The sequence below is a fragment of the Cyprinodon tularosa genome, unplaced genomic scaffold, assembly GCF_016077235.1.
Source record: "Cyprinodon tularosa strain WSP-4 unplaced genomic scaffold, ASM1607723v1 ctg791, whole genome shotgun sequence".
Lineage (NCBI taxonomy): Eukaryota > Metazoa > Chordata > Actinopteri > Cyprinodontiformes > Cyprinodontidae > Cyprinodon > Cyprinodon tularosa.
Genome location: NW_024039553.1, coordinates 436,488 through 464,364, shown reverse-complemented (window position 1 = coordinate 464,364; position 27,877 = coordinate 436,488). Strand labels below are relative to the sequence as shown.

Below are 27,877 nucleotides of genomic sequence, written 5' to 3'. Positions count from 1 at the left end.
GTGGTCATCAGTTACATCTGGTAATCCCCCCTCTCCCCACAGGTTTAATAAAAAACAAACATTTCTTCCTGCAAGGTTTCCTCTCAGGACCTGAACGTGAGTTTCCACCCCTGATTCAGCAGTCACCTGTCCTCCACAAACTGCCTCCATCTGGCCATCAGATGGGAATCTATACCCCTCCCTGCTATAACTGCACTGCTGACGCTTCCTGCTGTCTTCTCGTTAACACATGCACTTATACAGGGTTTGATCAGCAGCCACGCAACGCAGGCTGGTCAACATGATGCAGCAGCTAAAACCAGAACATTTTACATCCAACTACTATTTGCATGGTTGATCATTTGTTCTAATTTTCCTCCAGGGTTAAATGTAAGATTTAAACCTATAAAAATCTTTAGAAAAGGTTTTTAGGAAATTTATTCTGTATTTAGTTTTTTTTTTCTATCTGGCAGGGAAGATGTTCCAGTTTTTAAGATCCCCTGCAAATGATCAGACTATATTAGAGATGCATCGATCAGTCAGAATGATTCATCAGGGTTTTACTACATGCAACTTTATTTGTGAGAATATGTCCTTATTTCAACCTTGTTGCCGCAGATTGCATTGATGTGCCATCCTGGATGAGCCACATTATCTGAGCCACTGTGGGTTGTAGAGGTCGTCTCATACTAACCTGAGTCTGAAAGCAAAACCAACATTCTGAAGTGACCAAAGAATAAACCAGAAAGCATATTTAGTGAGAAGTGATGTGTGGTCGCCACCTGCAGAACCACTTCTTTATTTAGTGTTTCTCGCTAATGCCAATAATTTCCACCTGTTGTCTATTCCATTTGTAGAACAGCATGTGAATTTAATTTTCAATCAGTGTCCCTTCCTAAGATTTAATTTCAGTAAAGTATCATTTAATCCACGTTATGTTGTTTACATGCTCTATTTTTTTTAGCATGTTTCCTACTTAATCCAGTGTTCTATTTCAACGTCCCTTTGTCTTCATTCATCCATCTGTTGACTTATCAGACCTCAGTTTGTCCATCCAAACCATATTTCTTTTCTACATCAATCCGTTTGTCCATCCATGGAAAGAAGCAGTAATTTTTTTCAATCCATTCTTCTGTTATTTGCTCTTAATTTAATATAAAAATGGGCTTAAAATGACAGAGTATTCGCCCTCTAATCTTTAGAATCCCAGTTCTGGACCCAGGACCCTTCATATTTTGTAATTGATTGGCTCTGATCAGTGATGTTGATCACTGATCAGAGCCAATCAATAGAAAGCTGGGTATCTGAGTGGTGCTTTGTTTAGTCTATCTAGTTCCTTCAAACTAAAATAACCTTTCATACTGAAGGCTGGCATACTATAACACACAGTCAAACACCAGAAAACCAGGTTTGCTTTCCATCCAAATTAGCTCACGCAGCAGGGATACAGTCAAAACGCCCATCTGTGGTGTTTAGATTAAAACCCCTAATTTTAGATTTGTTCCTGGTGCTAATGCTGCGCCTCAGCGAGCGCCATGAATCAACATTAAAACTAGGAGGGTGTGTTTGTTTTTTACTAAAAGAGAAAATAGGAAAAAAAAAAAAAAATTCTGCTGATTTTTCCGAACATGATCCGGGGCACCGTCCTGCCACAAATAAAACCACTGACTCAGCAGAGATAAACCTTAGGAGGATGAGGAAGGGGAGCGAGGATAAAGGGCAGAGCGAACAGCGGAGAAGATCTAATCCGGCTGATGAAAGGTCACCGTTGTCTTGAGTGCAATCGCAAATTTTACGCATCACAAATTAAATGAAACAAAATGGTATCTGTGAAATTAAATAAAAGAGAAACTTGAATCATTTCATTTTTTTTTATTAACGATAAAATAACTTTACATTCAACATCAAATAGAAGCAGATAATCAGCGTTAGTTTCTCTGAAAAAAACATAATTACTCATGTAAACAAGGCATTATCATGTTAGTGCTTATAATTACTCCCAGATATCTAAAAGGTTTGCAGGTTGGAGGCTCCAGGCACCACCTGCCAACTTTACGTGTGACATGACAAGTCCAGAAATAGATACTTAGTCGTTTATCATGATGGATCTGATAGGAGAGGATGTGAGTGAGGTCTGAGAGCAGATAAACAGGGATTAATCAAACTGGTGGACGACTGAAAAAGCTGCAACAAACCTTCAAAGTTAAGCACAAAGGTTCATTTAATAATTTTTTTCTGGTCATACTAAAATTAATAATCTGATTTCTATAAAACAAAAGGTCTCCATTTCCTCTAGGTTTGCTGCTGTGGTGGAACGGAAAACATTCTCAGCTCAGATCAGGCTTCATGGAAAAGCCGTCGGCTGTTTTCCCAATGCAGAGGCCACACGTGGAAAACAACGCTCTGCTCGGATAAGAACAACATTAAATGTTATGCAAAATGATTGGTGTGGAGGAAAAGTAAATATATAGTAAAGCTAGGTGATGAAAACATCATGCTGTGGGGATTGTTTTCAATCGTGTAGAAAGATGGAGCCAAATGTGAAGGAGTAGAAGACTTGAGACTGGAGGTTTACAGGTAAAAAGCCAGAGCTCCAAAGAAAGTGTTTACCTTGGTCATGTGTTAGAACTGCTGATCAGATTCCAGAACTAATAGCAAAATAATTTTTTACATGTGATCAGAAAACAAGAAAGTGCTGAAAGAGACGTCAGTAAGGCACTGAAAAATAAAGAAGCATCATGATCCTAAACATTATAAGAGAGTTCTGAGACTTTCTGACATGAGATGGACTAGGTTCTCTGATTCTTGGTCCATGGACCATCGCAGCAGCTGCTTAAAAAGAAAAAAAACTTGGCTTTTAAAAACTAGATCCTTTCAAATTCAAAATAACATTTTAACTAGTAATTAAGCTCAAATGTAAAAAAAAAAATCCCTTTTAAACAGTCAATAATATGATAAAAAAAAAAGAAATCACAAAATTATGGTATATTCATTGTATTATAGGAAAGAAAAATAATAATAATCAAGGCACTCTTTCCACTTGGTTCCCCCCCTGCTGGACATTTTCTATTATTAAGGTTTTTCAAGTATTTGGTCATCAACATCAGTAGGTTTTTGTAAAATTTATAAACTCCTCCTTTTTCATCATTCTTCAGAAGCTGCTGCTAGTTGGATCCCAACTACTGCTCTGCTTTCTTGAGGATCCACACCTCGTTCCTGCGGTTGGTCAGCTTGAACGGGGCGTCGTACCCGGCCGTGTAGTACGGCTTGTCCACGAATTCGACGCCGTCCCTCTTCAGGCTCTCCAGATGCTTCAGGAGCTCTTCCCGCCTCGTATTTTCATTGGCAAAACCTCCATACGTCCTGGAAAAAAGGAGTAGGATTAACACCCTGCAGCAGTGACTCCCACTAGGAGGTAAGCGTACCTCCTAGTGGTCGGTGAGTGCATTGCAAGGGGTACACCAAAATATTTTAAGCATCTTCTGCCTCCATTTATCTGTTTACTACAGTGTGTTGAATTCATGTTATATGTATTTAGAGATATTTCAATTAGTGGAAAGAATTGTAGGGGGAATATAAAAAAAATAAAGTCTAATCAACCTAAACTTTGGCAACCCCCATGCAGTACCTCCGTGGACCCCCTGTTGAAGACCTCCGCCTTAGGCAGTAAAAATAAATCGGGCTGGGATCTGTTTTGCTTTGTGAGGACCCAACTGAATAATTAAACAAGCTTTTATTAACCAAAAAGTTAGTTTTTCTTCTATCTTTGAGTTCATCTTCAGCTTTGACACACATCAAAACCATTTAGAGGAACAGACTGGATGTAAGGAACAGCCTGAGATCAGCTGGTTTTCACACTGAGCTGTCGGAGCTCATTAAAGCAGCTCAGGTGCAACAAAGTAAAACTAATAAAGTCAGTCTGACTATTTGTTTTGTTCTGTATTTTGTTTCTAATTCATCAAGTTTAAATGTGATTATAAGGGATTTACTCAATGGAGCTCCAGTTTTATAAATACAGGTTTATAATAAGATTTTATTTTGTATTCATTTTGATTCTTGCAAACTTCCAGGCAACATATTAATGTTTATTTATTTGAGATGGAAAGCATAAAATTATAAAAAATTAAGTGCACAAATATAGAGAGATGCAGATATATAGAGGTAGATATACAATCAATAAAAACATATTAAATAGGATAAAAAAAAAAAAAAAAAAAAATTAGAATAAAAAATAATTTATGGTTTGTGCAGTGAAGATAATGCAGCTCACGCATGTCTGCTGTGTCACGTCTGCTTGCTCGAGTGAGGCTTCACTTTTTCACTTTTCATAAACAGGTTTGCACTTTTGAGACAGTTTTGACACATCTCAAGTTTAAACTGTCCGATTTACAAGTTTGCACTTTGTGTTTAAAATGACAGGAAAAAATAAAATACATGAGTATTTTGAAACGCAGTTGAACCACTTTCACTATTCTATAAACAGATCGAATCGAAATGAATCGATTTAGAACTGTATGAATCAAAATTGAATCGTTTCAGGACTTTGGCGAAAATACCCAGCCCTAGACACGAGTCTACTAGTACTACTACTAATGTTACACTAAAAACCCTGGGTTTATTTGTTTTTTTCAGACGAGGGCCACTCCTGGGCTTGATGCGGGCATGGCTGTGGGTGCTGTAGACACTTACGCCTTTGTATCTTGCTTGTATTTTGTTATCATTAACATCTACTGCTCATAATAATAATTTATAGTATATTTTGCAGGATTCCTCTCATGATTCTTTATAATGTTTGTGGTTTCTTCAAACTAGCAGATGTACACATGATGTTTGCAGAACAGGCTCTTTAAGCTGGTTTTCTACCTGACATATGCAGTGAACTCTTTCCGCTCCTCCATGAACACATCCGAGTCGCTGGGCTCAGGTGGGTTTGCCTGATGCTCATCTGGGATGTAGAAGGATACGGTAAACTGAGATTCGCAGGCGGGGCCGGCTCCAGGGACCACACGGCACGTCACAGGGGCGGTCATCTCCACTTTAGCCTCTAAAAAAAACAAACAGCAGTTGCCAGGATTTAAACACACGCAGAGCTTACACTGGGGAAATTAGACGCTGGTGTTTGAATGCATCACTTTGGTGTTTAATGCTTCCTGAGCAGATGGTGGATGAAGAAAGATCAGACCCTGAGTTTACAGGTAGCATACCCCCCCCTTCTGCTGCACACCTCAGTATTGAACAACACAAACAATGTATAAAATCATCAATAATGCTGCTGCAAACTGCAGAGTCAGAGGAAAGCTGAGCTCTAAACTGCTGAGCAGGAACTAAAGTTCCCCATCTATTACATTTATTCATCAACTTCTTCGTCTTAAATTGCAGATATTCTTTAACTTCATTCACTTGACTGGTTCCTAAAAATTAGGTGTATAATATTTTGTTAAGTCAAATGAGATATATGTATAAATAATAAATACAAAATGTGCATCTTTCAACTCTGGAGGCACAAAGAACATCTGAGAGTTTCACACAGACTCACTGTTTTGGTTGTTCCCTTGAATGTAATTGAAGAGCTTTCTAAAGCCGGTCTTTATACATTCTTCACTCTGCATCCCACTCAGAGTGGTGCTCACCCACTTAGCAGCATGGTAGGTGCGGATCTCATAGTCCTGGCTCTGTTGGACACAGACAAACACACTTATTGGAGCTCAGGCCTATGATGCTTATCCATTATCTTTTCAAATGAACAAAATATCAGATCAGTTCCTCCGACACTGCAGATGGATAAAAGCCATTTCATCCCAGCGCTCCGTGTCTCGATCCTGTAACATCATCAGCGACCCCTCACACCATGTGCTGCCCTTTAGAAGGAGTCTTCGCGGCATTCGATGCAGGACCAGCAGATTCTGTAACAGCTTTTTCTCCGCCGCCATGCTGAACTGTTGAAACCCTAATCAAGTCACAAACCGTGACTCTGCATCACACTTGAAAACATCCTGAGATCAGCATCATACTTGCACTACATGGTTCGTTTTTAAATCCCTTTAAATAGAACTCGACTCAGTGTTCTACTGCATTTTGCACCATTTTTTTTTTTTGCACAGCTCTGAACCTTCCATATCAATACCTTTTGCACCATTTCACTCCAATACCGTTTGCTGCACTTTATAAATGGAAATGTTCTTTTTTCCACTGCTAAGCTGCTCATTCACTGTCGAAAAGCTGTATGTAACAAAATGTTGTTTTGTATACACTGTGTATACAAAATGACAATAAATTTTGTCCAAGTCTGAATACTTTGCAGAAAACCAATCTGCATCATTCAGTCATGCCATGAAGTTGTCTCAAATTTTAGAAATGCGAGAGCATGAAGGTTTAAATATTGCTTAATCGAAAAAGAAATACAAATACCCTGTGAAGTATTTACACCCTGCGATGTTCTTTGGTAGCAGTCCTCCAGAGTAATGCAGCCCCTTTATTTATGCACATTACCTTCTTGGATTGACCTGATTGGTTGTTTAAGTTTGCATTTTTCAACATTAATGTTCTACAGGTAAAATTCATATTTTCGAATTCATGCAAATAAAGCACATGTACATATTCAGCTTTCCAGTAAACAAATGTTATATTCAGAGCAGTTCAGAGGTTTATCCACCTTGACAGGAGTGTTTTACCCTAAAGCAGGACTATCTGATTCAAGTTTTAAAGTCAAGTGTCTTTGGATGATTTATTCGGAAACACAGGACATTGCTGTCCAGGTCAGAAATTAAAGCCACTCCAGAGGGTTTCTAAATTGTCTTTTTGTACATTTTTTTATTTATTTATTTATCTATTTTTTTTTTAACATTCTTTTCCTTAATAACATCTTTGCACAACTGAGATCTTTTTAATTAATTACTAAACTCTGCTTAAAATATGGCTTTACCTTACAGGGTGCAAATGACTAAACGTTTGAAATTTTATTTTAGTTTAATTTTATATAACTCAGTGCAATATATAATATATATGTATATACCGGTATACAGGACTGTCTCAGAAAATTAGAATATTGTGATAAAGTTCTTTATTTTCTGTAATGTAATTAAAAAAAATCATGAAATGTCATACATTCTGGATTCATTACAAAACAACTGAAATATCGCAAGCCTTTTATTGTTTTAATATAGCTGATTAGCTGAAGAAAACACAAAAATCCTATCTCAAAATATTAGAATATTTCCTCAGACCAAGTAAAAAACAAATTATAACAGCAAAACAAAATCAAACATTTGAAAATGTCCATTAATGCACTCAGTACTTGGTTGGGAATCCTTTTGCACAGATTAGTGCATCAATGCGGCGTGGCATGGAGGCAATCAGCCTGTGGCATTGCTGAGGTGTTATGGATGCCCAGGATGCTTCAATAGCGGCCTTTAGCTCATTTGCATTGTTGGGTCTGGTGTCTTTCAGCTTCTTCTTCACAATACCCCACAAATTCTCTATGGGGTTCAGGTCAGGACCACTCTGCAACTGTCCAGTGCTTCTTTTCTATAGCCCAAGTCAGACGCTTCTTCCGTTGTCTTGAGTTCAGAAGTGGCTTGACCATGGTAATACGGCTATTGTAGCCCATTTCCCGGACACGTCTGTGAACAGTGGCTTTTGATACCTGGACTCCAGCTTCAGTCCACTGTCTTTGAAGCTCCCCCAAATTCTGGAAGCGGCTCTTCTTCACAATTCTTGTAAGGCTGCGATCACCTCTCTTGGTTGTGCAGCGTTTCCTGCCACATTTCCCCCTTCCAACACACTTTTTGTGAATGTGCTTTGAAACTGCACTCTGTGAACAGCCTGCTCTTTGAGAAATTGAGAACTTTTTGTGTCTTACCCTCCTGATGGAGGGTGTCAATGATGGTCTTCTGGACAGCAGTCTTCCCCATACTTGTGATTTAGTTTACTGAACCAAGCTGAGTGTTTTTCAAGGCTCAGGAAACCCTTGCAGGTGTTTCGAGTTAATTAGACGATTCAAGTGATTAGTTGAATAGCCTAAAAGTATACTTTTTCACGATATTCTAATATTTTGAGATAGGATATTTGGGTTTCTTAAGCTGTAAGCCATAATCAGCGATATTAAAACAATAAAAGGCTTGCGATATTTCAATTGTTTTGTAATGAATCCAGAATGTATGACATTTCATGATTTTTAATTACATTACAGAAAATAAAGAACTTTATCACAATATTATAATTTTCCTGAGACAGTCCTGTATATATATATATATATATATATATATATAGTTAGCTCTTAGTTATAGAAAACATATTTATTGTGCAGGGATAAGGTCTTAGCTCTGTTACACTGTTAGCCAAGTAATCAACATTTCGTTGTCAAGATTCACCTTGTGTTTTTTTTGTGCAATGACAATAAAGGAAGTCTAAGTCTAATTTTAGGATTAATATTTGAAGTCCCTTAGCGAAGACTCAAATTCTTAAATCTAAAGGTGCGTTGACTATATATTTAACCAACCAGTTTGAATTTTTATCAATTTTCCCTTCGATTTAATTTCCATAAGCACAGAAGAATGTTTAAGGTGAAAGTTGTTATCCTGTATTTAAAGGAAAAAATGTCCACAATAGTAAATACTTTAGATCCATATAATTCTGTCCTCCAAATCTTGTTAGGGTTACCTTTTTATTCATTCACCTTCATTATTTTTTTTATTTTTTTAATCATTTAATAGTATAAAAACAATCATGTTGGTTAAAATATGGCAGCATTCTGATATTTCTGTCTGATCTGAATGTTTTTCTGAACTAAACTTTATTCTGTTTAGGATTATTAAGATCTGGGGTATCAACTATCACACAAATGCAACAAAAATGAAAAATAAAAGTAAACAGAACAAAGGTTACAAGTTCAAGGTTCATATTTACCCAACAAATAGTGACTAAAGTCTGTCAGTATACTGGAGGAAAGACAGAATCCCTTCATTTTTCTAATCTAACAGGTTCAGTCAGTGATATCTCACTGAACCAATAAAAAGAACAGAGCAGATAAAAGATCATTTAACTGCTTAACAGTTTAACTGTTATATTTTTGGTCTCATGACAGACAGGAGCTCAGAGCAGGTGTAGGTCTGAAGTTCTGCTTTTATGAGGAGAATAATTTACCTTGGACTCTTCTGCTGTGAATTTGGGATTCTTCAATCCAACGGAGAATAAAGCTTGTCCCATAGCTTTCAGCATGATTGATGAGCGGCTGGTCCTCAAATTAGAGAAAATCCTCAATGTTCAGCTTCCAAACTCCTGCAAACAGCTAAAGGTGTCCATTTTATCTTACACAAGAGCGTTACATCATCTGTTTTTATTTCTTTCTGGCTTCTGTGTGTCACCGAATAAACTTTATCTTCTCACTTTTAAATCTACCTCACTGCTCCATTGATAACATGTTACTAGAATAATAAAACAATTACCCACCGATAGGAGCGTTTGATCCTCGGCTTCACGGTGTCCGAATGATCCGATCGCTTCCTGTCACTGAACTCTGACTCCTGATTGGTCGCTGACACTGAACTCTGGCTCCTGATTGGTTTCTGTCACTGAACTCTGACTCATGATTGGTTGAGTGACTTGAACTTCAAAATAAAATACGTGATCGTCGCAGGTTCAAAATGGGCCATTTTATTTATTTTTATTTTATTATTATTTATTTTATTTATTATTTATTTTTTTTATTTTTCTCTTAAAAAATATTTTAAAGTAGTAAGTAGAATATTACACAAAATGATTAGGGCCACTGAAAAAAACTAAAAAGTTAACTGATTTTTCATATTTATCTCAGTATAATATGGGAAAAAAAGTCCGAATTCTGACTTTAATCTCAATATTCTGAGAAAACAGTCAGAATTCTAAGATCAAAGTCAGACTTTAATCTCAGAACTCAGAATTTTTTCTCAGAATTCTGACTTTAATCTCAGAATTCTGACTTTTTCCTCCAGAATTCTGTTTGTTAGCCGTCAGAATTCTGAGAAAAAATGTCAGAATCTGAGATTAAAGTCAGAATTGACTTTTTACCCATATTAAACTGAAATGATATTTAAAAATCAGTTAACTTTTTTTAATTTTTTGCAGTGGCCCTATTAATTTTCCATAGAATATAATTAAGCCTGAAACTACTATTTCTGACAAATTAAAAAGAAATATATACATGTCCACCATTTTTTTTCAAATTGCATTTTCGCAAAATTAGACTTTTATTCGTGTATGCACCTGTCATCAACTCAAACTATTTTATAAAAAAAGACAAGATAAAACAATCAGAGCTGAAAATTGGAAAAAAAAATATTTCCCTCATGCAGATACAATGGAATGTAAGCTTTTTTTTTTTTTAACTATGGGTTGTTGTTTAATCTAGTTATTAAAAATATAAAAGCATTACCAATGTCTCCACATTTATTCGAAAACCTTACAATTTTTTTTATTAAAATAAACCTTTTCCCCTATATAAGTCATCGTAGATATGGACCTTTAGACAGCAGTCAACCATCTTGTAGGTATTTGAATGGCCTACTCTTGTATTTCCCATTTTGAAGAAAAACTGACTGTTTAATCTATTTATACGCCTGGACAAAAAAGCACAGGTAGCTGAAAATTCCTTAGACAATTAGATCTTGTTTATTTTTTCATAGTGGGACCTTACCCAATAAATGAGGTCTCCCAAATGGTTGGCTTTTTCTAGAATATTCAGTTTAATGTTATGAAACTAAAAATCAAGACATACATCTATTGATAGATTTAATCAAAAAGGGGCCACTGTACATGCAAGATAGCCTTTATTAAAGCTCTAAAATATATTTCACTTTCACAAAGCCATGGCAATACCATAATCCCTTACTATTTGATTATTTACACCCAGTAACCAAAGAGCTCACTTAACAGAAAAAAACAAAACAGTTTGTAAGATTTATTGTAGCTGTCAGAGACTGAGGCACAAAAACCAAAGTTGAAACTTTGAATTTCAGGTTGCAAAAATGGGGGGGGGGGGGGAGGGGGTTGTTACATTAGCTAGAGGGAAAATAAAAGCGAGACAAAGGCAAGGAGGTGCAGCTGGTTTTAGTCTCCAGCTTCTTCTTCTCCAAAGAGGAGTAATATTATACCAATAGTACAGACGGCTACATTGACCATGTAGGCAGATGCATAGTTCACCTATTTAAAACCTCTCTGTCATTTGTAAAGAGATGTATGAAAGCACAGCAAAGCAGATCATGAACAAGAAGAGAAAAACATGAATGTACAGGAAAAGGCAAGGCATGGTCAAAACAACAGCTTTTTCATTGTCTCTATTTTGTTGTGAAAGGCCAGTATGACTCAGTACAGTATTGAGGGCAGACTGGTTTGACCAGTTACTATCATTGGTACAAAGGAGAGCTTTTCTGAAAGTAGTCAAAAGAAGGACCTTGATAATTGTCTTAAAGCAGTTTGATGAATCAGACAATAGGTTGAGAGGCTACATGAAAAATAAATTATAACCAAGAATCTACAGTCCTTTTATTGTCAAATAAATACGGATCAATGGAACGCCGCAGCCAGGCTTTGCGTGCTCCATCACTAAACGCCTCCTGAATCTTTAGTGGTTCTTCAGTACTGGTGATGCTGGTGGATAAAGGTTAAAAATTCATCTTTGGACAGTTTCTGAGGGTCTATTCGGGTCTGAGAATCGTGGACGATGACTCCATCCACCCAGGCCCAGAAGAGTCGCTCAGCATAACAAACTCTGCAAAAACAAAACGCAAATAACACATAAACCAGATATTTTAGTGGTTGTTTTTTTATCCTTTCATTCTGCACTTCTTACATTTATTTATTACCTTTAATTACTTTTTTATGTAACTGACCACCAGATATATGTAAAATTTTAAGCTACAAAGACAAAAAAGTGGTGCAAAATTACAAGTGGAAGGAAAATGGTGATAAACGGGATACATGGTGACTTAATTTGTAATCAGTCCACCTTAGTTTACACACGTTATATCCTCCTGCTGCCACACATACAGCACCAAGCATCCCCACGCCACGATAGATTCACCTAGGGAACAATGCTTTCACTTTAATGCCCAACTTTCTGATGTTCAATTTAGGGATACAAGTACCGATTATTTTGCTTATTGATAAATCTATCGATTTTTGGGGGGATTAATCAATTAATAATTAATCAATTAATCAATAATTAATCAATAATTAATCAATTAATAATCAGATATAATTACTGCTTTTCTTGGGTTGCTCTGTCAGCTAAAGGCATATTTTATGGTCTCTATACTTAATTTAACGATTATTCCAATCCTAAATTGACGATTATCTCAATAATCTATTAATCATGATTAATCCGATTAATCATTTCAGCCCTAATTCAGTTACATAAAATCCCAGTTAAAGTCCTTAAAGGGATAGTTCGGGATTTTTGACATGAATCTGTATGGCATCCCCATCACCAGTGTCATGCAATCACACTGACTTACCCCTGGCAGCATCCTGTGAGCAGAGTTCTCGTCCAGCTTTGGTCAAGCCGAAAGTAGTCCGGCAGGTTTGCTAGACCCAGCGAAATAAAATGTTTCTCTTCCCAAAACATTACAGGTGCTGGTCATAAAATTAGAATATCATGAAAAAGTAGATTGATTTCAGTAATTCCATTTAAAAAGTGAAACTTGTATATTATATTCATACATTACATACAAACTCATATATTTCAGATGTTTATTTTGTTTAATTTTGATGATTACAAATGACAACAAATGAAAATCTCAAATTCATCATATCAGAAAATTAGAATATTGTGAAAAGGTTCAAAATTGATGGCCCCTGGTGCCACACTCTAATCAGCTAATTAACTCAAACCACCTGCAAAAGCCTTTAAATGGTCTTTCAGTCTAGTTCTATAGGCTACACAATCATGGGAAGACTGCTGACTTGACAGTTGTCCAAAAGACGACCATCGACACCTTGCACAAGGAGGGCAAGACACAAAAGGTCATCGCTAAAGAGGCTGGCTGTTCACAGAGCTCAGTGTCCAAGCACATTAATAGAGAGGCGAAGGGAAGGAAAAGATGTGGTCGAAAAAAGTGTACAAGCAAGAGAGATAACCGCACCCTGGAGAGGATTGTGAAACAAAACCCCTTCAAAAATGTGGGGGAGATTCACAAAGAGTGGACTGCAGCTGGAGTGAGTGCTTCAAGAACCACCACACACAGACGTATGAAAGACATGGGTTTCTGCTGTCGCATTCCTTGTGTCAAGCCACTCTTGAACCACAGACAGCGTCAGAAGCGTCTTGCCTGGGCTAAAGAGAAACAGGACTGGACTGCTGGTGAGTGGTCCAAAGTCATGTTCTCTGATGAAAGTAAATTTTGCATTTCCTTTGGAAATCAAGGTCCCAGAGTCTGGAGGAAAAGAAGAGAGGCACTTCATCCACGTTGCTTGAAGTCCAGTGTAAAGTTTCCACAGTCAGTGATGGTTTGGGGTGCCATGTCATCTGCTGGTGTTGGTCCATTGTGTTTTCTGAGGTCCAGGGTCAACGCAGCCACATACCAGGAAGTTTTAGAGCACTTCATGCTTCCTGCAGCTGACCAACTTTTTGGAGATGCAGATTTCATTTTCCAACAGGACTTGGCACCTGCACACAGTGCCAAAGCTACCAGTACCTGGTTGAAGGACCATGGTATCCCTGTTCTTAATTGGCCAGCAAACTCTCCTGACCTTAACCCCATAGAAAATCTATGGGGTATTGTGAAGAAGAAGATGCAATACACCAGACCCAACAATTCAGAAGAGCTAAAAGCCACTATTAGAGCAACCTGGGCTATCATAACACCTGAGCAGTGCCACAGACTGATCGACTCCATGCCACGCCGCATTGCTGCAGTAATACAGGCCAAAGGAGGCCCAACTAAATACTGAGTGCTGTACATGCTCATACTATTCATGTTCATACTTTTCAGTTGGCCAACATTTCTATAAATCCTTTGTTTTTATTGGTCTTCAGTAATATTCTAATTTTCTGATATGATGAATTTGAGATTTTCATTTGTTGTCATTTGTAATCATCAAAATTAAACAAAATAAACATCTGAAATATATGAGTTTGTATGTAATGTATGAATATAATATACAAGTTTCACTTTTTAAATGGAATTACTGAAATCAATCTACTTTTTCATGATATTCTAATTTTATGACCAGCACCTGTATGTGTTCAAAAGAGTGATATTTTTGCATCCCAAAAACATTGTAGTGGAAAAAGTCCTATTTTCTCTCTGTTCGTATCAGTGCGCGCCGTCATTCTGACAGCGAGCTCAACTTGTCCTGTTGTTTGTGATGCAGACAGCAGCTGCTGCAACTCCGACATCCTCATCAATGGAAAGGTTCTGTATCTCGGGCATTACTAAATCCCACTCGTGGCAACAGTAGCATTCCACCTCTGTCTGCATTAATTCGCACTTGAAACAAGTGCACCATGATTTGTCGGCCACCCTGGATATCGCAGCTCCAGCTGAGGCTCCTGCGGCTCCGGCTTCAGCTTCCATCACTTCTCTGTCCACCCTTTCTCTTTCTGCCCGATCTAACTCCATTTGTCGAAGTTCATCGTCAGTGTACTCGGGTTCATAAAGATATCCCTTTGGCTCTAAGTGGAAGTCGATGTTTTCCTCGTCGCTCTCGTAGTCAGACATCTTCCCCAGTAGTAAACAATCGCGAATCAAACAGGTAGGCCCTAGCTGTCAGGTCATGGTGTCGCGCGCACTGATACGAACAGAGAGAAAATAGGACCAAGTGATAACGACGTGTGACTTTTTCCACTACAATGTTTTTGGGATGCAAAAATATCACTCTTTTGAACACATAATGTTTTGGGAAGAGAAACGTTTTATTTCGCTGGGTCTAGCAAACCTGCCGGACTACTTTCGGCTTGACCAAAGCTGGACGAGAACTCTGCTCACAGGATGCTGCCAGGGGTAAGTCAGTGTGATTGCATGCCACTGGTGATGGGGATGCCATACAGATTCATGTCAAAAATCCCGAACTATCCCTTTAATGTTTGTTACCACTTCACAGCGTATAAATAACTCTGCTACTACAGAACCACACAGAAAGGTGAAAACCTACCGAAAAGGAGCGGCCGCGTTTGGAGGCATGTCATAGGTTGATTTCTTGGTGGTCTTATTAAAGAAGAACTTCTTATTAGAGTTTTTGCTGTACGCCATTGTCCAAGGCTCTGAAGGGAGAAGGAAGGTTCTGTCTTTATTCCTTTATTTCAACACACTCTTTGATATATACCAAAAAATATGTAGAAGATACCATATTCAATAGCACATATACACACCATTGACAGTTTTAATGATATGGAGGCCTGTGGGGAGGAAGTGTCTGTCATCTCTGCCGGTATAGGACAAACGAGGAACTCCTCCTGAACTCTTTGTTATCTTCATCTCTAGTCTGAAGAGCACAATTTGATTAGTTTGTGTTTTTTTAACAGTCACCTTTAACAAAAGTATGAAAATACCTAAAGTAATATTCTCATATAGATAACCAGGTGGAAACTCTTATATAGAAAATCATTTTTTTCTACCTGACAAAGATTTTCTCCATTTCCTCTAGTCTGTAAACTTCCTTAACTCTGTTTGGAAACAAAAAATAACATGTTAAACAATAGCAGGAGCAGTGGGAATCAGAGCATGTGAACGGAGCGCCGCACCGTGCAATTCCCAGTTTTACTAGACTTAAATCAAATAAATGTTATATTACAAATTAAGCGCATCGGAGCGAACTCAAGCTGCTTGCTCCACGCTCCGCTCACATTTTCTGGTGTGAATGTAAATAAGTTGCTTCCATTTAAAATAACAGGTTCAATTAGATAATAAATTATAACATACCGTAATTTTCGGACTATTAGCCGCACCTGAATATAAGCCGCAGAAGCTAAATTGCATGATTTGTACATATAAAAGCCGCATAGGACTATAGGCCGCAGGTTTTTTATGTTTAATGTCCGTCTTTCTCGCTGTTGTTCTGTCTCGTACCACTCGCGGTAGAAGTCTGCTTCCAGAGGACCTCTGCATTCCCCCGCGCACGGCTACCGTACTTGTGTGTTGAAGCAAATGTGATGTCATTATGGTGGATGGTAAAATCCATAGATTTAGGTATTACGCTAGTGGCCATTAGCTGTAAAAGTCCATAGATTAGCCGCATTGTTATATAAGCCGCAAGGTCGAAAAATGGGGAAAAAGTTGCGGCTTATAGTCCGAAAATTACGGTACTCAGAATTTAAGTCCAGATTTTTTTTGGTTTAATTAAAAAAACAACAATAAAAACGGCCAAATCTGTTCAGTTATGACCTGATGGGGTTCATGTCTGGTCTACTGGGTTTTGCCACCGCCTTCACAAACTTCTCAGCCATCTGGATCCTGAAAAATAGATAAAACAAGTTTATTCAAGTAAATGTTGGTAAACGGTCACATTTCTCAACTCTTTTCACAGTTTTATCTTTTCTATTGTTCTCGATGTTTTACAGCACAAAGGGCCAAAAACCTGAGTATCTTAAATAATGTTTTGAGGGAACATTAGATTCCTTAAGATGCTTCAAATAAAGACTAAGGCAAATGAAAAACTTATTTTAAAAAGACATCCAGATAACTCTGCAGTCAGCTCATCGTACCGCTGGTTGAAGTGCTGATCTCTGACGTCAGTACCATTAAGAATCAGTGCATCCATAATATGGACCGCGCTGATTCTCCGCTGAGCTTTACCCTGAGAACCAAACATGCTGTTTATATATGTTACAGGGAATAAAAATGAAACACGTGTGTTTATTGTAACAACAAAGGAAGTCAGGTATTCCCATTTTAATAAAAAGCTCCTAAAACCAGACAGGATGTTTGATTTTGCTCTTAATAATGTCTGATCCTTTTCTCACCTCCCCTTTTAGTTCCTGAATGATCTCCACATTGAGCAGCGTTTCCCTTGGCAGCTCCAGCTTTAAACTTTCCATTTTCTTCCAGCGTAGAGGCATCTTCCCATCCCACATGTATATCTGAGACTTCTGCACAACCAAAAACACACAGATTATCTGCTTCCACTCTAAAAGCATAGGTTAAAGAAAGAAGAGCTGTGTTTTCACACCTACCCCCAAGGCAAGCAGGAAGATCTGCTCTCCGCCACCCACAATGCACCTGTAGTCAAAAATGTGTCGCAGCTTATTGAGCGTGTTGCAGTCCAGAGGGGTGACCTTCCCCTGGAACTCGCCCATATCTGCATTCTGAGCCAACAAACAATAAAAACTATTAAGGTCCAACAGTAATTACATCATTTTTTAAGATACTTATTCCAACCAGCTTATATCACTGATAAAAAAATATTCATTTTTTTTTTATTATTTAATATCAGACCTTAATCAGTTCGTAGAATTTGTTTTTTGGGTCAGATGAAGAGGGAGCGACTCTGGCTTTGTCTGGTACCTGGAAACAGTTCACCGTAACAAACACAACATCATACAAAACTACAATCACCTTCAACTGAGATAATTTAGGGGATTTGGAATGTTTTATTAAAAGTAAATATAGCTAAATATATATAAATATAAGGGCACTAAATTTGGTACTCACCCCCCAAAGTTTTAGGCACTCTTTCCTGATGTCGGCTTGTCTCGGCTCTGAGAGCGTCCTTTAAATAATGCAACACAGTCATTTTCAGACATAAGAACATCTGCTTCTGTAACTACGAAAAAAGATAGATCCAAGTGTGTTTGCTTACGGGTCTACGACGAAAGCGTGGATCTTAGCCAAGGCCTTGATCTGGACCGCACAGAGGCTGAAGTCACAGTAGAACACAGCCTTCGTCAGCATCATTGTTAAATAAGCAGCTGTTAATGACTGGAAAGCTGATCCTCTACCTCTCGTTTGAGTTAACCATGAACTGGAAGAAGTCTGTGTCGTCCTTTATGATGTGCAGCGGAACCACTTCTGTGACATCAGTGTCCCTGTCCTTGAGTACATTCAGTTTGAGGTTGACTTTGAACATGTACTCTCTGACCGCATCAGAGCCTGGCTTCAGACCGCGGCACACGATGTACCTGTACGCAGCAGTATGACAACAGATTTACTTCAAGGGGGGAATTATCCCACAACCTCTTGGACCAAAGATCAATGTTGCAGCCAGAGATGGCAGCTACTGATGATAAACAACAATCACCATCTAGGGTCAGTTAGTGATAGAAATGGGTGGAGAACCTAACTGGACTACTTAAAATCATTTTCTGCTGTTCTATAGGGGTCCAACAGTAATCTATGCTTGGTCCTCTGCTATTTCCTTTGTATCGTCTGCTGCATTCTGCACAAACAAGCTTTCCACTCTTAAACTTATAAAACAAAAGATAACTGACAACTTTTTGCGTAACTAGATTTCATTATGTTCATTTTTAAAAGGAGATAGAGGTGATTCATTTTTCAAATACTGTTTATATCATTTAAATGTTTTTTATCATCAAAAAGTCACCATGATTAAATAACTAAAAAGTATAAATCAAAGTAAGACGTTTATACCTGCATTTAGTGGCCTAAAGCTCAGATTTCAAAGTAAAAGACTTTCTAAACTCAGAACTTCAAAAGAGAAACTGTACAGCGGTGGCTAATAGTTAGTTTTATTCATTATTTTCATCATTAAATCATACCCAACATGAAATGGGAAATAATATTCTAAATGCCATCAAGTATAGATATAGATATCTATAGGCCGTATCACATCAGCCTGGAATTTTTCTCTGTACTCTTTTCAATCTTTGGTGGTCTTTAGATGTTATAGTCATAAAGATTTTTATGAGTTCCATATTAAAAGCTACCGTACATTGCAAAGGTTTACACTTCTCAACATTCTGTTAAACGTTCTCATATAAGGAGAATGTTGATTTTGACCTAAAAACTTCTTCCATATTAAATTTATTACAGTCCAAATACATGTCTACAATGAGTATGTCTCTATAAGTCTGCAATAAGGACAAGTCAGCCCAACTTAATGGGATTGAAATGGAAGTACGTAAATGTGTCATTATTTGTGTAATGGAAAAACAACAGCTGTAAAATGATACGTCATTAAATCTCATTATTGGACTCTTTACACATTAAAAGGCTTTAAAGCCTAAATAAGTCTCATCTAGGTGGTCATTAATCATTTGTTTATTCAGAATTTTTAGAACTCTAACTGAATAAGAGCACTGAGGACCGTTTCACAAAGCAAGTTTAACAAACTCTGAATTGATCTCGCTTAAGGTTGGAAACTCTGAGTTTTCAGTTTCATAAAGGCTGTTGAGAGTTGATTAACTCTGAGTAGGTTCACTGAGAGTTGAAGACGTGCGTAAAAAGTATGAAAAGCCTTTATCGGTTGAGTCCGATTCGACGAGTCACCATGACAACAGGCAACAGGAAGTGCCTATTTCCCACTGGAACTAGAGATTTAAATGCAGAATGAAAGAAACATTGAAGAAAGTGTTTAAATGGCAGAGATACAGAAAGGCGGGTGGCGTAGGAGAAGATTACTACTCGAGTTAGCGTACACCTTTATATGAAGTCTGTTATAGCAGGCCATTTTGACATTTATTAAAACCACTATTCCCTCTGTTGTTCCATTTGTAGATCACTAAAATACGATTCTTACTGGTCAAAACCACTGATATTCTAAATTATATTTTTGAAACAGAAACTGAATTTAGAAAAGTACAAAAAACTAAATTGTACCAGTAAGAATTAAGTTTTATATACCTATAAATGTTTACACATTTTAAGTGGTCATTCTGACATTTATCAGCTTCTGAAAATCTGAAATGATCTGATTTCAGGTTTAGAAAACTTAAAGAGTTTCCACTAAACCTGAATCCTAAAACAGGCCCCTGATCTCTGAAACCAACTACATTAAAATCTGAGATGTACAGATTTTAAATCAGGACAAAACCTGGTATTATTCACAGCAGAACTCCCGAAAAGATCAAACTTATTTTCTTGTATTTGTTTCAGCTATTTTTTTGTGTTTATATCTTTAATTTAATTAGAATACTGTCTTTATGGATTAACTTAATTTTACTTTACCATTTCTTTTCCTTTAAAACATTCCGAATGATGCTTTAAAAACAAACTTGATCATTTTCTATTGTATTCACATTCACGGAGCCCACCTCTCAGAGTTTGCAGGCCTGCTGGTTACAGGTTTGAAGAGGGAGATCCTGTCAAAGCAGAGGTAGAGGAGGTAGACCAAGCCCACGCTGAAAGGAGTGAAGAGGTCAAACGTTTTACAGACAAAATGGCCACCTAGGAGGAAATAAACGAAAAATAAATTAAGGTGAAGATGTGTGCCGATTCACTGAGTTTCTTTATAAACATTGACAAACACACCCACTCATACCTGTCCTGAGAGTGGAGAGGGCAGTGAGGAACTGACAGAGCAGCAGCTGTTTGGTGAGGATCTCCTGGATGTTCTCCTGACCCTCCACAGAGAAACCCTACAAAATCAACAAATGCCATCAACACAGATCTCAGCCAACTAGACCGAATTCTCCAGGCTTATCATTTTTTTTCTAATTATTTTAAGTAAAAGTAGGAAGATATTGTTCAGAAGTCATCTTACCCCATCTGCCATGAGGAAATGCAGCCCTCTTCTGTCTGTGTTCTCCATGACAAAATTACGAAATGCATTAAGATTTTCAGGCCGAGTGATGTCACCATCCCCGTCCACTCCGCCCTCACCTGAGACACACAGACAAACATCCACTCAATCATTTATAATCTGAAATATCAGCTTTTCCCCTCTGAGAGGTGAGAGTTTCATCAACACACCGTAATAGGGTTCAAACAACTCGCTTGGAGCTGCGTAGAAATCCTCCAGTTTGAAATCGCACGGCCCTCTCAGCGTCATCCCAAAGCCCTTTGCATGCCAGCGTTTCCTCCACAGAATATACTCTGAGAAGCCACCAGGCCCCGCACAGACGTCGCCGAAGTACAGAGGCTCGCCCTCACGGTCCTTCACCAACGATTTCTATATGATAAAAGCATCATTTTCATTAAAGCAGATGATTATATGGACCTGCGCTCTGTCATCCATCAGAGATGCTGTGTTGGAGCAAACACACTCACCCCTTGAGAATCCTTTGGATTAGTAAACATGTAGTCAAAGCAGTGATCGATGTTGGCCATTTTCATCGCTGCTCTAAATACAGACAACATAATATAACATGATTTAAATAATGGAAACATAGAAGTAGAGGTAAATTATAAAGGGGCAAAGATGACAAAGTTTTCTATAAATTTTCAATGTTAGGGTGTCAGAAAGTATTTGCGTCTTTTTTATTTTTGCTTTCGACCCATTTAAAATGTAATAGTAGCAAAACGATTTAATTAATCAGGTCATAAAGTTATTAAATGTTGTTTTAACTTTTGAAGCATTTGAATAATGGTTTCAGCTTTAACAGGCCATAGGTTTAGAGTCAAGTGAAGGTGCAAACAGCTGGGTGGGTCCTGTGAACTTCAAAAGTGGGGAATCCTATGGATTTAATTAATTTAAAATATCTGTATCATTTTCAGGCTTTGTTATTTTAAAGAATTCATAACACATTCTGTTTTCCTAAAAAAATCTGTTTTATCATGATACCTGACTCCCATATTAGGACAATAATTGTGAGTTGTACAAAAGTGAACCCAACTAGAATAAAAATTTTAAAAATGCTTTAAAATCCTAAATTGAAGCTGGTATTTCAATATTGTTTTTTACCTGTTGAGAAAGATTCCTCCTCTGATTGTCTCGTAAGGGTTGGAGCGTGTTCGTGCTCTCCTCATCTCCTCACCCTCCAGGTCATCAAAGATCGTCTAAATATAAAAACAAACACATCAGTATGAAGAAAAAACTGCCAGCAAGAAAGTTTAACATTTAAACAAACAAGAAAGATAAAAATATCAATGATTTGTAATTAGAATGAAGCAAGCTGAATTTATTTAGATGGTAAAGTTAGAGATTGAGATGCTTTATGTAAAAATAACCTGATTTTAAAACTTTCTTTTAAATGTACTAACTGAAAAGCCTATAACTAGATTTGCTCTAGTTGGGCTTTTTTCTTTTAATTGTTATAACAAGAACATGATAAAAGTAGAATACTTTTACAGCTCACCTTGCACCGTAGAAGAGTGTGCAGAAGATCTTCTGTGCAAAACTCAGTTTCATCCTCAATCTTTAGTTTTCTCTGCCCAAAGATATAAAAAAAAAATATTTAAATATATGGAAAAGTATAAATCCAGATCTCTCAGATAAAGTGCCCATGTTGGTATTTTACCGGTCCCAGAATCAACCAGTCCCTCAGCTCCTCTGCATCCGGGATCTCCGTCATGCATTCTGGAAACCAGTCAACTTTCTCAACAGCACTGGGCTGTGAAGAAAAAAAAAAGCAAACAACTTTGCTTCAATTAAACTATTTTAAAGAAAAAATAAAAGAAAGAAAAAAAAGGTAGATAAATGTTTTTTCTCACCTGTGGTTCATCACGCCAGTCAACATTCAGCTCTCCTTTGAAACCCTGCAGCGTGAGGCCCAGACCCCTCCTTCCACGCTGGGTGGAAGCCTCCACGATCTCTTTGCGTCCCTGGCCAAACTTACCCAGACCCTCCCCTTCCCTGAAACCCATCTTTGCCTGTGGGAAAAAGAGTAAGGTTAGGGGAGATTTTAAAACACAGCATGCTACACTTTATGAATTCAAAACAGTACAATGTGCAAGCTCCTAAAAAAAAACAAGGTTTTTATTTAATTACCATGAGCTTCTGTGACACGCTGTTGTACATAGAGAACTTCGAGGCGGTCTGAGAGGAGCCATCATCGTCTTTGGTATCAAAGGAGGAGGATGTTGATATGGACGGCATGGAAAAGCTCGGTCTGTGATCCTCCTGGTCACTGAGGGAGTCATTTTGGCTGGAGTCTGGACAGGACGACACCAGAGAAACATGCATAGAAACCTCATATAAAGGAAAATTCCGGTTTTTAACACTTTTAGCCCATTTTCTGTAGTGTCCAGGATGAAATCGAATGATCGACACCAAAATTTTGACAATTGGTCCTGTCTCTGCTATTTGGCTCATGCAGAATCCCCCCCTGGCTGCTTTAGAATGGCTTCCATAGTGCATGTCCGATAATGTCCTTAAAATAACCTTAAACGTTCTTTTTTTTAAATATGCTACTCACTGGGTCGTCAGCGCTGTTCAATGACGTTCCAAAAAAAGTTTCGTAAAGAAAAAACGTTCCTGTAGTGTTTTATTTAGCATTTTGTAAATCCCATTGAGTTCTGTAGGAATAGTCAATATTCCGCTGCCACCGGAAACGGAAATGGGGCCTGTTTACACAGTTGTAGTCTTTTCGCTTCACTCTGTGTACTCCGACGTCGAGGTGCTAACGTCTCTGTTAAACACTTTAAAAAACTCTGAAAATGGAATACGAAAGGTGGATTCTTGAGGAGGACATATTGGGACTTTGAGTTTGACGGTAGAGGATACCGTCGCCAACTAGTGGTCTGGAGTGTGCAACGCTTCAGATTCGAACGGGAAGCGGAAGTTTATAAGTGGTTGTGATGTATCGGAAAAAATAGTTCTGGGATTTACAAAATGCTAAATAAAACACTACAGGAACGTTTTTTCTTCACGAAACTTTTTTTAGAACGTCATTGAACAGCGCTGACGACCCGGTGAGTAGCATATTTTAAAAAAAGAACGTTTAAGGTTGTTTTAAGGACATTATCGGACATTCACTATGGAAGCCATTCTGAAGCAGCCAGGGGGGGATTCTGCATGAGCCAAATAGCAGAGACAGGACCAATCGTCAAAATGTTGGTGTCGATCATTCGATTTCATCCTGGACACTACAGAAAATGGGCTAAAAGTGTTAAAAACCGGAATTTTCCTTTAAAACAGTATTAAAATAACAATAGCATCTTACAAATAAATAAATATGCAGATTACATTATATTTCAGAAAATATGATGCTAGATGTTGCTAACTGTAAATATGCACAGAGAAAATTTCTAATTCAAAAAGCACACCCAAAGTGAATCCAATCAGCAAGAAAAGAGGATTTATGTGAATGTTTCAAATGGCTAACCATAACCTAAAGCACACATTTTATTTCAGTTAATGGTAGACATGAATATATTACCCTGTCTAGACAGGGACTCTTCATCTGAGCTACTTTCATCGCGCTGCCTCTTTGGCCCCTGCAGAGGTGAGTATGTTGGATCCGCTCTTCTCTTCATTACAACTGAAATGAAGCACAGTGTTGGTTAAAAACAAGACTAATGGTAGTGTAAATGAATGTAAATAATCAAACTTTTGGCTTGTATAAACACAATGCGATATACCTAGCTGAACTAGAATCACAGGTAGCATCAAACACTTTTATTATTTAAAAATAAGCCTGCTGTTCTGTTCTTATAAATTTGTTTTGTAAATTACGGGTGCACGATACAGAAAAATGTAGCTGACATTTTACAAATTAGCTAGCTAATAATCAATACCAATAATTGTATTCCCTAGACCTACTAACAGATAGTTTTCTCCTACCAGTACTGTGCATTCATTGCAAATAACAGTTCAGCTGTTTTGGAAACTTCAACAAACATCCACTCCACCAAAATTTTTTACATGCATCATCATCAACCCGCAGGTACTGCAGGCATAACCCTTGCTTTCTTTTCCGCTTGTGTGTCGGTGTGTTTTAATGGTGGAATAGTCAATGTCCGATATTTGGTTTTAAGGCTAATATTGGCAAGTGTCGATAATGCTGACAATATAATGCATCCTTACTATAGATGCATGTTCTTGTTTAGGGGAGATTTGCTATAGCACTGTCATGGCAGCAAGGGGGTTGGTTTGTAAAAAGAAATAGTTACAATCAGCGACAGTTCTTTTATAATACCAAGTCTGTCTCTATCGATAGAGATGCACTGATCAATTGGTCGCTGATATTACCCAACCTTGCCTTTACTGGGTATGACTATAACTCGCATGTCAAATATAACAAATAATCAGATTTATGATTTAATTTTACTGAAATTACCGCCATCCAATTTTTTGTCTATAAAAGCAACAAGCAAAAGGATAGGCTTAGATGCAGATTTTACATCTAGAGTTGGACAAATTGTAGATAAACGATTGACACAGCTGTTTTGCAATCTAAATCATCAACTTGCAATTACAAAATACAGGAAACAAACCCATAGCAAATGATTAGTTATTTCCAAAGACATGTGGGTTTGCCATTAGAGCTTAATAATAGATACAAATAAGATGCTCGCATCTAACTTTTGTTATGACTTTGAAGAACATAAATACATAGTTCAAATAATGTAGTTTTGCATTACATTTAAAATCCCACCGACAGAAGATCAAAGACAACACAGATTTCATATATACTATTTAAATTCCTGATATCACTAAAGTAAGCACATATTTTAGGATTCATTACCAGACATCTTTGACAAATCACTTAAATTAATAAATGCAATTTTGAAAAAGCATATCATATTTACCCTTTGTCATTACTTGCATATTTATGCAATGCAACTTAATACAGAACTATAATAATTGAATAGTTAATTATTATATCCATCTTTTTAAATGCTGTTTGTGTTATTATAATGCAGTCCAAGAATTAACTCGACTTTCGACCTTAAATTCTCCAGTATCCCCACCAAGAACTCCACGCATTGATATATATCAGACAACAATTTCAAACACAAACAATTACCTATCGATTATGTGGTAAATGTATTGAGTACAGGCCCATGTCAGTCTGCAATGTTTTTGTAGAAAACACCAAGAAGCACTGATAGATTTAACAGGCTACTTCATTTTGTGTTTTCAAAGAAATGAAACTACGCAGCATTAGCTATTAGCGTGCAATGTTAGCCAACTATTCTTTGTTTTACCAGCTCGGAGGGGGGGGAGAGCTTCACTCTTCTGTGGGGAAACAACATCGACTGGGACTTACTGTCTCAAAATGTTTCAAAATGTTCGAGTAAGAGTTTTTATTTTGCATGGAAAAATGTGCCAAAAAAGCAGTTCTCTAAAGAATTAGCCCGCTCAGCGTCCTTTTTCCTTGGACGGACGCAAACAGATGACGTTACTTCCGGAAGGCGCCCCAACTGCAACATGGGAGTTTGAGTTGTTTTGTAAAAAGTGACGTTATGCTTTGAACCAGGGGTCAACCACTTGCTTTAGGCTGAGAGCTACCGCGCCATAGGAAGGGCTACTAATACTGACCTATGAACTGCTTAATATAATAATATAATTCTTAATATTTTTAATACTCTTTTAAATCATAAGAACATTTATTTTGTTTTTCCTTAGATGTCCTACAAACAGCAAGTACAGCGGTTATTTCTGGTATGACTCTGTAAGATATTCACAGGGGGTTAATATTATTCTTTCATTATATAGTTATATTTCCATTATGAATAAATATTCATACTTAAAATGTCTTAATGTAAGAAAAATTGAAGTGAGGTCAAATGTGTGTGTGTATGGGTGTTAATAACACCGATACTGGAAAAAAAATAAATAAAAAATTGATGCAATCTTTAAAACAGCTACATAGATGCAGTGAACATAAGCATTTACAGTTTTAATCTAACTGTAAAATGTTCATAAATGTAAATTTTCCTAACCCGGAAAGGATTAATTACACATTAACTTTTCAATGCAAAAAAAGTCATACTGAAAAAGTTAGCTGAACTATGTAAGCATGAAAAAAGTAGTCACATTGGGACAGTGGTGTGCATAGACTTTTTGAACAGCAGGGGCGGAGAGAAAAAAAGGATACATATAGCGCATCCTGACCACTGTAGTATCCTTTAATACATGGTTTGGCTCCTTAGAGGGCACTTTAACATGTGTTTTTCAGCACTTGGGCCAGAATTCACACTACATTTTATCACACTGATAACACCAAAATGCTGCACATTTGCACCATATATGTTTGTCATATATGTCATATATTTTTGAAATGCTCAGAACTTCCATATCAATTCGTTTTACATCATGTTTTTTCTCCAACACTATTTATATTTGATCACTGCTGCTCTTTATGAAATGGAAATGTTCATTTCACTGCTAAGCTGCTTCTCATTTACTGTCTGAAAGCTGTACAAAAAGAATTTCATTCTGTATACACTACATGTAAACAAAATTACAAAAAAAATCTAATTCTAAGTCTGAACGGAAAGATTATTTTTATACTTGCCCTGATAACAAATTTTTCATTCATGTATACATGTACTGTAATGATAATAAAATACATGTATTTGCTGCTAGTTGTATTGGCTGCTTCCGGTTGCTTGTGAAAATTATCAATATTTATGGATGTCCTTCGATGATTGTATTTCAGTTTGAATATAAAAATCTAACTCAACTAATATTTAATATTGACCCCGCTTTTTATACAGGCTGCTGGAGGCTACTCAGTGTTTTTTTCATGATCTACCCTGATATTTGACCTTAATTACTTGCCTTATTCACCTGCCATTCCCTCACCGCTCTCTAATTATCAGTCATCTATTTCACCTGCTCCCTCTGCAATACATGCGTATCAGCCCAGCTGTCGGGCCAGATCATTGTTTGATGTCCGTTTGTTTGTTTTGTTACTTTAAGTTACTCTATGGTTCATGTTCCCGTTCCCAGCGGCCAGTGGGTTGAGAGGTTTTTAGTGTTTGTCTTGTCTCCTGATCGTGTCCTGGCTCCCAGGTCGGACTACAGCTTTAAGTCCGTAAGCCTGGCTCCTAGGTAGAGACCAGTTTAAAGTTCTGCAGTAATCCTGGTACCATGTCTTGTCTCTGTTCCTCAACCACTGAGCCTGCCTGTCTGCATCTGTGCA

The 27,877-nt window shown here is 37.5% G+C and overlaps 2 protein-coding genes across 5 annotated transcripts; both read right to left on the bottom strand.

The window, feature by feature from the left end:
* Positions 1 to 1,844: 1,844 nt before the first annotated feature.
* On the bottom strand, positions 1,845 to 9,539 carry hebp2 (heme binding protein 2). Of its 2 annotated transcripts, none has more exons than XM_038271172.1 (5): positions 9,427 to 9,539; positions 9,121 to 9,265; positions 5,516 to 5,651; positions 4,843 to 5,023; positions 1,845 to 3,342 (listed from the first exon to the last, which is right to left on the bottom strand). In XM_038271172.1, exons 2-5 carry the CDS (start codon positions 9,193 to 9,195, stop codon positions 3,159 to 3,161), a joined length of 576 nt encoding a protein of 191 aa, XP_038127100.1. In that variant the 5' UTR covers positions 9,196 to 9,265; positions 9,427 to 9,539; the 3' UTR covers positions 1,845 to 3,158. The 2 variants fall into 2 exon arrangements, with proteins under 2 accessions (XP_038127100.1, XP_038127101.1); XM_038271173.1 differs by having other exon boundaries at positions 9,121 to 9,255; positions 9,427 to 9,531.
* A 1,116-nt stretch (positions 9,540 to 10,655) lies between these two features.
* Positions 10,656 to 26,132, bottom strand: cmtr1 (cap methyltransferase 1). 3 transcript variants are annotated; one of them, XM_038271162.1, is made up of 24 exons: positions 25,935 to 26,132; positions 24,164 to 24,265; positions 22,774 to 22,937; positions 22,497 to 22,655; positions 22,304 to 22,396; positions 22,142 to 22,213; positions 21,748 to 21,842; positions 21,114 to 21,186; positions 20,817 to 21,015; positions 20,608 to 20,726; positions 20,386 to 20,482; positions 20,159 to 20,291; positions 17,888 to 18,067; positions 17,749 to 17,805; positions 17,601 to 17,658; positions 17,385 to 17,453; positions 17,123 to 17,254; positions 16,913 to 17,038; positions 16,655 to 16,746; positions 16,335 to 16,403; positions 15,569 to 15,616; positions 15,323 to 15,435; positions 15,106 to 15,214; positions 10,656 to 11,722 (listed from the first exon to the last, which is right to left on the bottom strand). In XM_038271162.1, the coding sequence occupies exons 2-24, from the start codon at positions 24,258 to 24,260 to the stop codon at positions 11,587 to 11,589; spliced, it is 2,490 nt and encodes an 829-aa protein (XP_038127090.1). In that variant the 5' UTR covers positions 24,261 to 24,265; positions 25,935 to 26,132; the 3' UTR covers positions 10,656 to 11,586. The 3 variants fall into 3 exon arrangements, with proteins under 3 accessions (XP_038127090.1, XP_038127091.1, XP_038127092.1); XM_038271163.1 differs by having other exon boundaries at positions 25,997 to 26,132; XM_038271164.1 differs by lacking the exon at positions 25,935 to 26,132 and adding an exon at positions 25,754 to 25,911.
* Positions 26,133 to 27,877: the final 1,745 nt, after the last annotated feature.